Below are 15541 nucleotides of genomic sequence, written 5' to 3'. Positions count from 1 at the left end.
ATAAAATGAATTAAGTGTTGCTATATTTAGCCGGAAAAGAGAAAAGTTCAGGAAGTTGTCCAGCTTAATAGCAGCCTTGTTGATTGCAGCCTGTTCTGTGTGTGTGTTAATCACCTTCCCTGGGATATATCCACGACTGCCGCTTGCCAGTCCAGCTCGCATTAATTTAATCGCTGCTCAGCTAATTCATTGATTAATTGGTTCATTAGTGATGCCTGGCAACATCCATTTCTGCCATGACAGTGTGATGTTTCAATAGAGAAGAAAAACAGGCTGGCTACAGCCCAGTTTTTCCACAGTCCCACTGTGCATAATGTCCAACCACTGTCAACAGTTAGCCGCACAATTGTGTCACTGTATAACTGCCTGGTTTTGTGCCACAGGATGTGAATTAATATGAAGGTGAACTGTGCACATTCCCCGTTCTTGTCTGGTTGAGTAATGTCACTTGGGCTTCAGTGGTGGGTGACATCATTCTTGGGAAAGAAAAACTTCAAAAGCTGGAGGGACTGTTGGAGCTGCACTCCTGAGATGAGGTAGATGCTGTTGGGAGACAAACTACTGCTGCAGATTTATTCCATAATTCAAGGTCAAGTTCCTGTGACATGATGAGCGGTTTCCAACTCTGAGAGAAGCTGTCAGCGGCTAACTAACATTACTATTAGTAATAGGAGCCGATGGGACCTTGCTGCACCCGGCAACAAGGAGCTAGAAGATAAAGTGACCACCAACAATGCACAGCCTGAACAGTAGAGCTGATGTGACATCACTGGCCAAAGACACAGACCCAGATTTATAATTGGCATTTTGTCAGAGTTGTGGCTCCCCCAAAAAAATGGTTGTCCTGTGATTTAACTAGTGATGAGCATGACCACATAGGGTGAAGATTTTAGCATTTAAGTGTGTCAGCTTTTCAGAGAACCAACATGCACCCCTCTCTCACACGCACACACACACACACACACACACACACACACACGCACACACACACACAGAATTCTGCACCATATGCTCATGACAAGTGCATAAAAATTGTTCCCAAGCGATAGCACAGGCCAACCCATAAAAACTTAATGCACCTAATTTTCCAGTAATCAAACTTTTATAGACTGCGATGGCTTTTAAACTAACAAATTTTAATTATCGCTTAATTTTAACAGCAATATTAACGCGATCCCTCATTCTGCGAGTGTTCGTTCTCCATGAAATATTGAACAGGGTAAACAGTGAGGCGATGTCCGCTGGCTCCTTTTCAAACAAGCAGCCAGCAAACACAAAGGTGAGCTAGGGGTCGCTTAGGCCTCGCCAGCACCACACAGTACCACACAAGGCCTGCGTGTGCTGCACAGACCTCTGGGAAATTGAGCTCCACGAATCCAAATAAAGCGTTAAGTCAGCGTGCTGACGATGCACAAAGACTACAGCACAGCACTGATCACTGATGAATGTTGGTCAGTGGTTATTATGTGATCACACAGTTTCTCTTATGTTGGTGCAGCGAGTTTGATTTCAAGACTGTTGCCCTTGGGTGGCTTCAAAACGAGACTTTACCACCCAACATCAAGCAAGAGACAAAGTGCTGACACAGGCAGATAAGGGAGAGCAGAAAAACGAAAGATTAAAGAGTAGATTCATTATCAATAATTAAGGGAAAGGATTTATTCTAATGAATTAGGGGTTGTCTTTATCTACTCTTTATCTCCCTATCTTGCTGCTAACTCTCCTTTTTTTTTGCCTTTTTCTCACTCTCACACACACTGGCTCATGGTTTTTGTGTGACTTGACCCCTGCCTGCTCCTTGTCCTCCATATTGCCACCATGCTGGCTACAGGCAGGGCGCTTCCGCCCCTGCTCCCCCTGTCCAGCATGGATGATTCCATTCCACAGTGCCGGGGCAATATGGCCGCACTGCACGGCATGCTGGGATGCGGCTGCGAGCCCAGAGCCTGGCGCTGCAGAGCCAGATGCCCACTCAGCTGAGCTCGGCCCCTGGTACCATGAACAACTGCAGCAAGGTATAAATCAATTCTGTTTTGTGAACATACAAAAAGGAACAGGGTGCATTTTGTGAGCGTGACAGGCAGCTTATGATGAGATATTATTATTGTCATATGTCGTATATTTATTTTCCTGTGAATTAAAAGTGTGACTAAATAAAGGAATACATTTGCCAATTTAAAGATAGACTAAGATAGAAAGCACAGACATACATGACGTGTTTAAATCTAAAGTGAGCATCTTCTTCTCAATCCCAATGATAATCTGGACTCTTCTCACTGCAGTCATGTAATAAGTAATGCTCTGAATATCCTTGTCTTCATTTTGTGAGTCATCACACCTGCGCTGCATGCATCATGCTCGCTATTTCTGGATGTGTGCTCATGCCTTTTCACCTGGTTTTCTGTTTTCTTCGGGGGATTTTAGCGCCCGCTTACTTGGCCCAGACATACAGTAATGTTGTAGAGAGAGAGAGAGAGAGAGAGAGAGAGAGGAAAAAAAAAAAAGCACAGCAACTAAAAAACTGTGTGCAGACTTTAGCAATTAGACATCTCTAAAACACTGAAGATATTCTCTACAGCTGCTTGTATCGTGCCCCCTCCCCACTACTTAAACAAATATATCTTTCTTCTGGGTTGTCAGCACTCCTGTTTCAGGAGTGATGAGTGTATTAGTTCAGGGAGTTTATTATTACAAGCGTGAAAATAGCAGGCGTTTTAACAATTACCTATGAAAACAGGTATGTGAGACAGGTCAGTTGTCTTATGGCGCCCTGTTTTTAAAGAACTAATTACAAGCAATTGAGGCAAGGTTGCTGCTGTCAATCATGCGCCCAAGCCACTCCCTTGTTGTGACTGCAGACTTTATGCATCAGTATATCACACACAGAGACGCAAGCCAAGGTTATAATAACGAACTATGCCAAAAACAAAAGTAGTGGTAATATAAAAAAAATGATACTGGTGAAATATGTGAAGTATTTTTAGATAACAGAGTGGGAAGAGAGAATACGTTTCTTATCACCTTGACATGGACATTCTTACAGCAATAATTTTTGAGAAGAAGCAGTCACACAGGCAAGTGTTTGAATTGTGACTCGAAAGGGGCGATGGACAATTTATTCCACGTCTTTTTCCTCGGGGGCACATGCTGTACTAGTTAATGCCACACTTGCAGCAGTGACGGCTGTATGCTCGCTTTGTTTTATAATCAGGATAACTGCCATTGTTCTCTTGAGAATGAGCAGTCCGGATGTGCAACAATCACTCAGCATCAACAAAATCAAACGACTGCGAGTAGTTTTTACACGTGGCTTTACTATCAGTTCTCCAACTGGGCGGGCCCCAGACCCTGCAGCCAGTAAAAGGACTATAATATGGATGATTCAGTGCCATGTTGTTACAAGTGAGTGATAACAAATCTCACAACTTTCTGTTATCAGAGCTCATCCTAAATGTTTTCATCTAAAAAAAAACATTTCTATCACAATAAGTCATTCAACTAAGTTCACAGTTCAAACTTGTGAGGACACGTGGTCTCCATAAGTAAACATCGACAACAAAGCGCACACATGCGAGCAGACAAAAGGAAGGAAAAAAAGCTGCTCAGTGCCTGCAGTGAGGAGTAGTGGTGTGACTGAGACGAAGACCCAGTTGTGTCACTTTACAGTTCCGCCTTCTCTCTCCTTCTCTCTCTCTCTCTCTCCCACCCAGAACCTGTCAAATAGTCGGAGTCTGTCACACATCCTCCCCTCCAAACCTTCTTCCTCCTCATCCTCGCTGGGCTTGCAACGATATATCAATGCTAATATTAGCCTTTTATTTAAAGTCAGATCTGACCAGTGTAGACCATGACACTCCACGACAACGCCTATTAGTGGGCAAAGATTAACGTGAGATATTGTGATTGAACAGCTATGGACAAAACATAGTCTTCATATGTAAGTCATCGTACGCACGTTATTTGCTTTAAGATGGTCTGCTTGTGTTTTTGTGGGTTTCCTTAAACAATTAAGAACATGCTACGAGTAGCTACATATGACATAAGAAAATGTCCTGGTCTATGACCAGAGGAGAGTGTTGCGTTTGACTTCATGTGTCACAGATTGTTTTTTTTATTTACCTTCAGGTTTCATACTTCAACAATAGGAATAGATCACCCAAATGCAATACTTTGAAAAGATGAAATTGGCACAGATTTCTCCAAGTTTAAGCCAATCATCTGAAACAGAATAGTAGTATCAAAAATTAGCAACCCTTTTGAAGCCCCCATGGGTGGGATTTTACCCTCCTCAGGGGTACCCACACAAAATGACTTGGCATTTGAGGCCCCAGATGGATTAGGATAAATGGAGCCTGGTGTTACCTATGGGTAGTCAGGTTTCTTTCTCCTCTTGCTCCTCCTCCTCTCTTCCTTTGACTAACAGATCTCCCCAGCGTTCTAAAAATATCAGGTGAACAGGGCCGTAGAGATGGTGATGAAACTGCCTCTCTGACACTGTCCCACTGCAATCCATCTCTCCACCGCCTGCCAGCCAGCATATGTTTGCAATTGGCTCCCCTCAGCAGCCCCCATCGCCTCTCAACCCACCCCCACCGTTCCCCAGTTGCTGGTTCAGGTACCCTCCCCACACACACACACACACTTTTCCTTTCTCTCCTTTTCCCTCAGCTTCCATCCAAGTCTCCAGTTCTGGGCTTTCAAAACCAGTGCAATTATCAATCACTTGGCCAGCACTGTCACATCTGACCAAACCTCTCATACACACACGCACACACACACTCTTCCTCTCTTTTTCCATTTCTTTCTTGCATTTTGTCTTCCTGCCTGTCTTTTTGTCATCCCATCTCTCTCTCTCTCTCTCTCTCTCTCACCTTCTTTCTCCATCTATGTCTTCTTCTTCCGCACTCCGTCCTCTGCCTCCCCTCTTACACTTGCCCAAATTTGTTCCACTTAATAAGCCCTCCCCACTGACCTTGTGCTAATTAAGCTGCACTGTGTTGGAAATATGATGGTTAATTAATGATGAGATAAATTCTGTCTGCAGGACTGTCAGAAAAATGATGACACAGTGTTTTACAGGTTTAAATAGAACAAACCTTGTGGCCATCCTCCCTCTGAGTGCACATGCAAGAGAGTGTGTAAGCGTGTGCATGTGTGTGTGTGAATGTCTGTGCAGGTACATGTCTGAATGTGCATGAATGAGCGCAATAAAAACGAAGGTGACAAAACAATGGAGTAGAAAATGATCTTTTGAATGGTGATTTGTGTCCATGCGCACGAAACATTACTGCACTCAACAGTGCATGTGTCGAGTTTATGTTGAACATGCAGTGACTTCACACACTATATGAGTATGTGTGTCTGTGTGTGTTTACTTGCATTTGTTGGCATGAACGCTGACCTCGTCAGGACCAGTCATTTCATGGGGACAAGACCTGGTCCTAATATGGCTCAACCTCATTTCTGAGGAACTATTTAAGGCAGGGGTGTCAAACCTATGGCCCGTGGGCCAGATCCGGCCCACCAGAGGGTCCAATCCGGCCTGCAGGATGAATTTGTGAACGTGTTTTGATTAGAATGTAATTATAATGAGAAGATACTATATTTTGTGTGTGTTTTGCCCCTTTGTAGATCCACTGCTTTTGTAAAAATATACTTCATTAAATGTAAAACAAAGGGAACGATTTGGAGTCCTGGTGAAAAGGCATGCTCTGGCCCACTTGAGATCAAATTGTGCTGTATGTGGCCCCTGAACTAAAATGAGATTGACACCCCTGGTTTAAGGGCTAAGAATTTAATTGTGATTAGGTTAAGGTTAGGGTTAGGCATTAACTGGTTCTGGTTAAGGTTAGGGATTCCGTTTAAAATGAATGGAAGTCAATGCAGTGTCCAAATAGGCACAAAAGTGCGTGTGTGCGTGCGTGCGGCTGAGCAGAGTGAGCTGCTCTTGCCAAGAAACACTGAGCTAACCACTATCAGGTAACACACAGACCTTACTCCTCCATTCACACTTTGTATCCTCATGTGTGAATGTGAATGTGTCCTTGGCTGTGTTGCTTTCGGTTACAAAAGCCAAGAACACAAAAAGTCTTTGAGAGTGAGACTGTAAGGCTGTTATGGGGCACTTATAAATGCGTGTCACTTGAAGGCCAATTCATAGTTTCCGTATCCGCAAGTCTGTTGAGGCACCACTACGCTCCATGTGACGTTAATGTTTTCATCCACTCGTGTCTGCGACAGAACGCGGCCAATTCTCTGGACGAGCGGCACAAAACTTTGTGGCCGCGCAGACCTACACATTTACTGCACAGGGTCCAGGTGGTACACTGTGCTGGTTTGGATTAGAATGTGGGATCGTGTACACATGCGTGGAATGTGGATCCTTGGGCATTAAAGTGTAACCAGAATGGGTACACACAATTCTCTGCAGAGGCCTGACATAATGACAACATAATGACAACAACTAATCACAGTTTCCTTCTTAGGAAACTCTAAATAGACAGCCTTCAGAAAAAAAACACAGCAATTTCTGTTATGGTCAACAGCCAGAGCTCGTATTGTTTTTACTTTGCAATGCGATGGCAATGTTCCAATGTTAGGGAAGGAGACACATACACACACTAAGGTCACCAAATGCCAGTTTGTGTAGAAGTACAAACATTTTGATGACTGACTGGTCAATTAAAGCTGTAGTACATAACTTTTAAAAGTAAATGAATGTCCGATGTGTTCAAGCCATTGCCAAATGAGTTGACAAAATGCTAAATAAGGCCCACGCAACACTCTATGTGTTTCTCTGTATAGTGGTCTTTTGTTCTCCTGTCACCCGTCAACATTGCTCTGCGGCGCACAGGAGGTGATTTGTTTTACAACCACGACTGACGGAGGCAAGGCAGAAGCACAACAGCAGCACAGTGGTAGTAAAGTGAGAGACTGCTGCTCAAATATGGCTTAAAAACACACAGAGAAGCAGCCACAAGAAAGTTCAGCAGTGGATATCACTGCTTACAACTGGACATTCAGCTGTTTAATGGAATAAATGCTTAATGCAGATAGGTAGTGGAGTGGTGGGGCTACAGGATCACCTGGACATACATCATGTGGAGACACCAGCAGTGTTTACCCAGACTTCTCCGTGGGGTGACTGTCCACAATGGAGCTTTAAATCCAAGTGCCTTCACAGTTGCTGCCAAAAGGCCACGTTTTGAGGATGACTAAAGTCAGTCCCGCAAGATGAAATGTTGGTGGGCAGAGCGAATGGACAGCACTTTCTCATCCTTCAACATTCACAGCGGAAATGCCATTGAGCAAAACCCTCCAGCTGCTCTCTGGAACTCTGCAGTTCAGTGGAAAACTGGAAAACTCTGGTTGCACTGGTCCCAGACAAGAACATACAGCATGTGCCTGTGAGTAATAATTAAAATACTGCTTGAGAACATTAAGTCAGCTATCCTTGGATAAATAAAGGCTACAATAACAAAACATGTGGATAAATGGAGGCTTTGAGCATTTGAGGATATGAGGATTTGTTTCCATCTAATCCAGATGAACAGCTGACAGTAGGAATTTAGCTGATAATGTCTGCGAGATGGAGAGGCATCTGGTCGGGCTGCTTACTTCCACGTCTGAAGCAACTTGTCATATTTAATACCACATGTTGTCAAAGGTATCAATTTGGTTGCGGAGTAATGAAAAAGCGGGTCTGTTTCTATTTTAGAGGCTAGCTTGACAGATTGAGAGGTGTTTAAGGTTTCGTTTTGACTTGTCAGGGTAGGAAGGGGGGATTTCACAACTTCATCTTCTCATCTTTCTTTTTCACACACACACACACACACACACACACACACACACTGACAGCAGGACTCTGCCTCTGATAGACGGGGCCAAGCGGGAGACATTGCACATACACAGAAACACACGCTCACGTGCGCAGACAAAAACGGTAAAAGAAACATCATTCATCCTTAATTCAAGAGGGAGAGCAGAAAGTAAGATGAGGGAGCCAGCCAGATAAAGTTTGACAGAAAAAAGGGATGTAAGCAAGACAGCAGGACAGGCAGAATGAGTGAAAGCCATTTAACTCATTAGGCAAAGGGAGGATCTCAAGTTATAACATGAAATTTAAATGGTAAGGATTTTTTTTCTTTTGCCTTAAAAGCTTACAGACCTCCATAGGGGTTGTACGAGTCAAATCATCTTACAAAATCATAAATTAATTGCCTGCTGTATCTCTCACTTTAGTGTTTGGGAAGAGAGTGGAGATAGTTGATAGTGAAGATCCAAGATGGGGCAAACTGATCTGAATCTAATTCTCCCTTTCATATATTTAAGTGTGCTAGATATAATTTTACTGACAAAACTTTCTGTGCTAAAGTCAAACACGTGGCTTTCAAGTTTGCATGGCGTGGTGGGTTCCTGGTGAACTGGTGAGCCTTTCTTTGTACAGAACGTTTTGCAAACACTGCTTAGTATTTAGGTGACAAACACGTACAGAGTACAGCTGGGTGTCAAGTTTACCTCTCTTTACGCTGTCCAACTCCATGCTTTCCCAGTAGGTGAGTACTGAGGTGCTTCTTCATCACAAAGGCCCATCTACAAAACACAGAGGAAAGACAAAGATATAAAGATTGTTCTGAAGGTCTTATTTAACGCATGCAGCTTTTTGGTGAGACACCAGAGTGAGAAAATAGTGACATGTGTTTCAGTGGATTATAGACATTTTTACACACGTAATATCTACAGGTCGTGATGCTGCACACGCACACAGTCACAAATACCAGGCTACCATAGCTTTACAGTGACCACACAGTCCGGACTTTGTTCAGGGCCCCAAGTTTTTACGGTGTCTTCTAAACAGCAAATGAAAACATAATGAAAGGATGACAGGAATAACTACGACAACATCCAAGCAGCTTCACCAGTGTTTTCATCCCCTGGCCTATTCATTTAGCACCCATCACTTCCCATTATTGTGCAACTGAGAGACAATGACCACATCTGAGAGCTGAGGATGGAGCGACATGAAAGCAGCTGAGGGAGTTGAACCGACAGTCGCGTGGTCGCCGCTGTCGCGACACACACTCGGGTCCTCTCCTCTGTGTTTTTGCTCTCGTTTTTTCACTTTTCCTCCTTCCATCTAGATCATTACTGATTTTTTTCTCTCTGGCAACAAGCCTGTCTCTGTCTTTCTAACGCTTTACTTGTGACTTTGAAACTCAGTCTAACATGAAGCAAAAGCATAATTATTTCACCATTTATGTTGCCATGTCAACAATCTTCTTCAACCCCCCCGACATTTGGGCACACACACACACATGGCTGTGTCCTCCATTCCATCAAGGCCCCAGAGTCCCGTCAGTCATGAGGGCCCCCGAGGCTGACGCTAACTAACATCCCCATATAAATATTCAAATGTTCCACTGTTTTGCCTCGTTATCATCACTCTGCATTTCTCTCAGTCCTCTCTAACTCAATCCATCCACCCGTCTACAATGTTGCCTTGCAGTTAAACTGGGAGCAAATGAGCAGATGACTAAATCTAGTACACTCCAATCAGGGAGAATGGCAGGATCAAAATGCTGAGCTTCTCTGGCCCACTGGAAGTGCCTCTGACTGACAGCATCATCTATAAATAAACAAACAGCATAATTAAGATATTTCCAAGGGGGTGGCGTAAAGGAATGAATCAATATATTTGGGAGAAAAGAGCAGCCTTGGAACAATTCACGCATGCTTGTTTAAGTCGTCGTGTTTAGACGTGGAGAGAAAAAAAAAAGAAGCTTGCAAACATTTCTGTTAATTATGTATTACAGCTGTCCTTCATAAACCTAATTACAGAGTGCTGAAAGGCAACAGGGGCAATTTGCATACGCGCATGAAAGACAAGACATATGCAAAATATGATTTTAATTAGCATTCTTTGATAGTAAGGGGTACAAATCAAACTGGCATGTTGTGAGATTCTCATCTTGCCTATTTTTTTTTTAGTGGATTATTCTAAGACTGGCACGAGAGGAAGACGGATAATGCCCTGTAGAGCCACCTGGCGCATGCTGCACGTGCACACACACACACATACACAAATAAAAAGATGCATATAAGAGCACACAAATTGTAGATGCCAACACTTTTACAATTAGCTATTTGTCATGTGATTATCTAATAAACACAAGCTGCAATTCTTGATGAGGTTGATATAAAACACACACACACACATTCTTGTACAGCATTCTAAGTGAGGACACTCCTAGACATAATGCATTCCCTAGCCCCTTACTACAACCTTAATCATTACAACTAAATGCGTAACCTTGACCCTTAACCTAAACCCAAATTTAACCCCAACCCTAAAACTAAGTCTTAATAATAACAATAATAATAATAATAATACATCATATTTATATAGCGCTTTTCTGGACACTCAAAGACGCTTAACCCATAAAAAGCCATTTTTAGGAGTGACAGGTCATGAGGAACAGCCAAAATGTCCACTCTTTTACGTGATGTGTGAATGAAGTTCACACACACACACACACACACAAGACCAGGCACCCACAAGTATCTCATCACTTATGGACAAATGCACACATGTGGATGCACTTGTATGTGTGAGGGAAAGAGAGAGAGAGAGATACCATATCTAAATGTTAAAGGGGCAAATCCATTTGTTTAAGGCAGTGTGTAATCAGCCCCCCTGCCCTTGGTATGTGTGCATCCTCTGCCATCCAGGTCAAGGCCCCAGCTTGTCGTCCTGCTGCCTTGGGCTGCATCATCAGCCCGAACCATCAGGCTTGATGGTTATTGTAACAAAGGGATACTTTACCATGCCATTCATCCATATCAATTCACTTCCCCCCATGAATTGAACTAATAAGGCTTTGCCTCTGCCCTCCAGGGAGGCTCATAATATCCATTGCAGATATGAAGAAAAAAGAGAGGAAAAAAAAAAACGAACGACGGAGGCTCTGGTGTTTCACGTTCGACTTTCCCTTCAGACTAATCGGCGCGCCACAGCTCGTTAGGTCCGTGACGTGCCGGAGCTTTACCGATAAGCAGGGGAGACACGGCTCAATTACCCACATTTACAATCATTCTCTCTCTCTCCCCTCCCGCCGCCTGATGATGAAGAGATAACATGTCAATATTTGATACAAACAACTTCATTTGCTTAATGGTGTTCCTGGATAGGCCCATGTACAGGTCCGGAAGGGATGGGAGATCTAAGAAAGGGCCTGGAGCAACACTCGGCTTAGATGTACTGGAGCCCACCAACCCCCAAATAACACGCCGGTTCCAGAAAACTGTGCTCAATAAAGTATGCTCAGATGGAGCCAGGTCAGACATGACATACTTTTTTCTCAGTTACTTTGAGCTGTTTCCTTTTTTTCCAGGTTTTGACAGTCAACCTTGAAAGGTTAAAAAGGACAAATGTCCTGTAGTCTGTTGCTTGATTCTGACATATCTGCACACATACTGCTGCTTTAAAAAAGCCACGCCAGATGGCATCAGGTACAAGAATGGCATGGGACATGTCAAAGAAAATAAAAAGGATTATAGTACATGGACACAATAACACTTCAGTGTGTGCATGACTCTTTCTTTCCAGTCTGTCATGTCACCTTTTAAAGTCTAGAAACTTTGACAGCCAAAATACTCCAAGTTCATTCACTAAATTAAAAAAAATATTTACCTCAAGGTGACAATGAACAGCCAGACAATCAAAAAAAAAGGCAGGTGGACATAGATAATGAACATATGCTGCCTTTTCTTGTGTCTGTAAGTATGGTGGTAGGGGGCAAAAGTTAGGGACCTATTGACAGTTTCTTATTTTTCCTTTGAAACCAATTGAACATCAAGTTTTTGGCCTGCGGTGCGCCACCGCAGCGTAAACACATCATTGGAAAAGCTGTGAGGTGAAAAATGAAGCCAGAGTCGAACAAACGTCTGTATTGTAAATGGTTAAAAGGTAACTGAAAAGCCATTACGAGAGAGCTACCAGATGCAGGAACCACTCAACCCTTGCCAGGCAAAGCCGCCGAAAAAACCTGGGGAAGCAGAGAGGTTCCATGGGGGAAAGATGAAACGGAGGTGGTGATGGGGTCTGAAGTTATGGGACTATTGCTGCAGCTCTTATGGAGCAGACACGCACACATACAAACATACAGGCTCTCTGCAGTGGTCCACTGGGCCCCAGAGAAATGAGTGTGTGCGGGCTCATCCAGCCTCCTGTGCCAGGCCTAATGATGGCCTCCACCTGCTGCTTTAATGTCACAGCTGGATCGCCCTCCATCCCTCACTGACTCTGACTGCCATCAGCAGCAGGAAGCTCCCCTCTGCACACTACTCCTCCATCTCGTCTTCTTTCTCCATCTCTCCTCACTTCCATCTATGGCTTCTCTGACCACTCATCTCAGCAATGACTCTTTCTTATCCATTTTTCCACTACAGTTTTTTTGTTTTTTTCCTGTACCCCCTTCCTGCCATACCTCCTTTCCCTCTATTGTTGTCCATTGTGTTTGTTATTCTATTACCTTCTGTGTCTTCAGTGCAGGCCTTGTCGTCTCTCTTTTGCATTGAAACTTTTTGGTGAACGTGGCCAAAGGACAGAATTAGTGGGAAATGTGGTTTTACTGACGAAATACTGGCAGGAAACCGTTTCTATAACTAACTTATTTTCTTTCTAAGAGCATTAACACTTCTTTTCACAACTAATTCAACAATGATCTGTTGACAGCAGCAATGCTTCAATTACATTAGTGGATTATTGCACTATACTACATTTACTATTTGCTATAAAGTTCCACAGCATAAAAAAGAATACTTAATAAGCAACTAAATCACTCTTCCAAGTAAACACAATGTGTTTCTTCTTCTTTGGTTATTCTTTTTTTTTTATATATCTATACAAACCCATTCTGGAGAAGCAGGAAACCTGGAGGTAAGTTGACATGTCTAATCTGAGAAGCTTTGACAGGCAGGTGAACTGACGGAAGAACAGAAACTAACACTTGGCTGACAGCAACCCTGGAGCGCTGAGACAGCTGCCGACATGTCAGACAGACAGATAAACAGACAGGAACAAGAACTGGACAGATAAGACATTTATTGACAGATGGAGAGACCGCTTCCCCCGACAGAGAGACAGACAGGCGGACATCAAGAATAAGGGCTGAGGAAGGAGGGATTCTGCTGAGTTTACAGGCTGAGTTTAATGGATGTTCTACAAGCAGGCCTATAGCAGTAGATGGTGTGAACTAAATGTGGTGTCAAATTTGCAGATGTGGAGATAGATGGTGATGGAAGGATAGAGGTAGAAAAGCCACAGGAGAGAAGGGAGGGAAATAAAAGAATATGAAAAATCATGATGGAGTACAGAGATAAGTCAGAGTGAACGTGAACTGGGGAGAGAAGCCGGGGCAAATGCAGTTTGTGGTGCTGTCGCTTTGTTTGACGGAAGCAAGAGGCGACTTCACATCAATATTGCTTGGGCTTCTAAGAGATTCGCTTATGGAAACATCCCATAATGTAACAGATATTGGGGAGGAAAATAAATAAATAAAACATCAGAATTGATCTCGTTTTTATGCCAGTGCCAGAGCAGGGCAGGCACTTGATCTGTTCTAAGATGATGTTGATAAAAAAAAAGAAAGAAAAGAAAAGAGAGTCAAAGTGTTTTTCTGACAGCTGATCAACGTCAAACCCCTCAGTGAAACAGACACATCTCACTTACAATGACACCGCTTGAGTGTGCGTGCCTGTGTGTGTCCTCTAGTCTTAGAGGAGGTACATAAAAAGCTCACTTTGCCTCTCCAAAGGGGTTTTTGGATCATCTGCTGAGGCAGGTGATGGGGCTTGACGGATTGATTGAGGCGAAGTTCTCATCGACAGTGGCAGCGCCCCATAGAGTTCCCAGCTCCACTGCACACTGTTCCATTAAAGGATCATTTAGAGGGAGAGCAAGTTCCACCTGCATTTATGCAGAGCACACCCTAATGTGAGATGAAACAGACATTTTCAAGCGACGAGAAGGGAGGGAGAAGAGGAAAAAAAAATTGTAATAATGAAAAATAAAAAATCCGGTCCCTTCCCAACAGTGCATTCCCATCTTCAAGAGAACAGCGATTGATGAAGTAATCTATTATTGATATCATCGTTATGCGCCGGTGGCAGTTTCAGTGTTACAGAGCCTCTAGCTCTGAGCGTCATAGCACTGTTTGCATATTACGCTCCTCAGCTTCATTATATTTTCTAATTAACTGTTTTAATTTGGGATTAAAATTCTAAGTGAGGCGAGAAACTTGAAAACGCTGAACAAGAAAGAATAAAACTGTATTTGGTGTCAAGATGAAAGGAGAGGTGCATAAAGAACAAGGTACAGACAGTTACACAAGTAGCACTTTTCAAAATAGACTCATGAGAGCTGGCATATTGTGTGGAATCAGCACAAACGCAATTCACTTTTATGGATTTAAAGAGCGAGAGAGAGCGAGAGAGAGGGGGAGAGAGAGGGGGAGAAAACAGTATCCCCTACGAAGATGGAACATGTCCTGAGAAACATTTTAAATGAAATACATAACATACTAAAATACTGCTGTGTTATGAGGAGGTGAAAAAGTCTCATTTTACACAACAAAACAAAATGAATCAAAAATGCTGGTTGTTAAAGGCTGTTAGCTTCTCTCGCTAATGCATCTTCCTTCCTTCCTTCCTTCCTTCCCTCCCTTTCTCTCTGCAGTGCAGTTAAAGATATGAAAAATATATATGCTTTTTTTTTCTCTCCCCCTCTCCTTTCCACTGCGCCGTGTTAAATCATTAAAGAGAAGTCCTGCTCATTATCTCTCTAAACAAAACTTCTCTTAAACCAAATAAATCACTGTTGCGCGGCGCAGCTAACAGCCGTGAAGGGATAAATTACAAAGCGCCTCACTGGCAGCGCTGGTATTTTAAAAAGCTTGCTGCACAATTTCTATGATGTGCAGTAATTTGTAATGCAGGTTTCCGTATGTTCTTGAGGTCTCTTCAGGTGTGTGTGGTGTACGCTGGGAGAAGGGGTGAGGGGTGCGGAGTGAAAAATAAATATTTATTAACATACGTATTCTCATGGTTGTTAAGCTTATTTTTTTTTGCACTAAACGTAACACTAAGCAAAATAATTTTATACCCATTAATATATTTTTTTCACGAGGCAAAATGCAAAGACGGCAAAACATGAGCACGGGGTTTGAGTGATAACATGTATATATATATATATATATATATATCTCTATATGTGGATTAAAGGTTACAGCTTAAAAAATTGAATAACATACTTCTCATCATAAGCATTTTGTGGTGACAATAGCAATGACAGCATGACATGTTATTGTTTATGGTTTTAATATCTGTTCGTGCCATGTACTAATAATAGAATGCACTTTTGCTGCAGCGTAAAACAAAGAGAATGGATGGAATGAATGTGAGTGGCTCAAATGTGGCTCCCTACTGAAGATGTTACATGTTTCTGTTATACTGAAGGGGAATAACTTTGCTTATTTTATTGCAT

The 15541-nt window shown here is 42.8% G+C and overlaps 1 protein-coding gene across 4 annotated transcripts in view; it reads right to left on the bottom strand.

Annotated features, from left to right (window-relative positions):
* The window catches only part of znf407 (zinc finger protein 407), a 177504-nt gene that overhangs the window by 105052 nt on the left and 56911 nt on the right, over positions 1 to 15541 (bottom strand). For all 4 annotated transcript variants that reach the window (XM_058648234.1, XM_058648235.1, XM_058648232.1 and 1 more), the window contains exon 5: positions 8518 to 8592. In XM_058648234.1, the coding sequence (XP_058504217.1) occupies positions 8518 to 8592 (75 nt within the window). The remainder of the gene's footprint in view (positions 1 to 8517; positions 8593 to 15541) is intronic.

Source organism: Solea solea, chromosome 13 (assembly GCF_958295425.1).
Source record: "Solea solea chromosome 13, fSolSol10.1, whole genome shotgun sequence".
NCBI lineage: Eukaryota > Metazoa > Chordata > Actinopteri > Pleuronectiformes > Soleidae > Solea > Solea solea.
The sequence above is the reverse complement of the archived record's forward strand: the minus strand, read 5'-3'. Positions and strand labels throughout refer to the sequence as shown.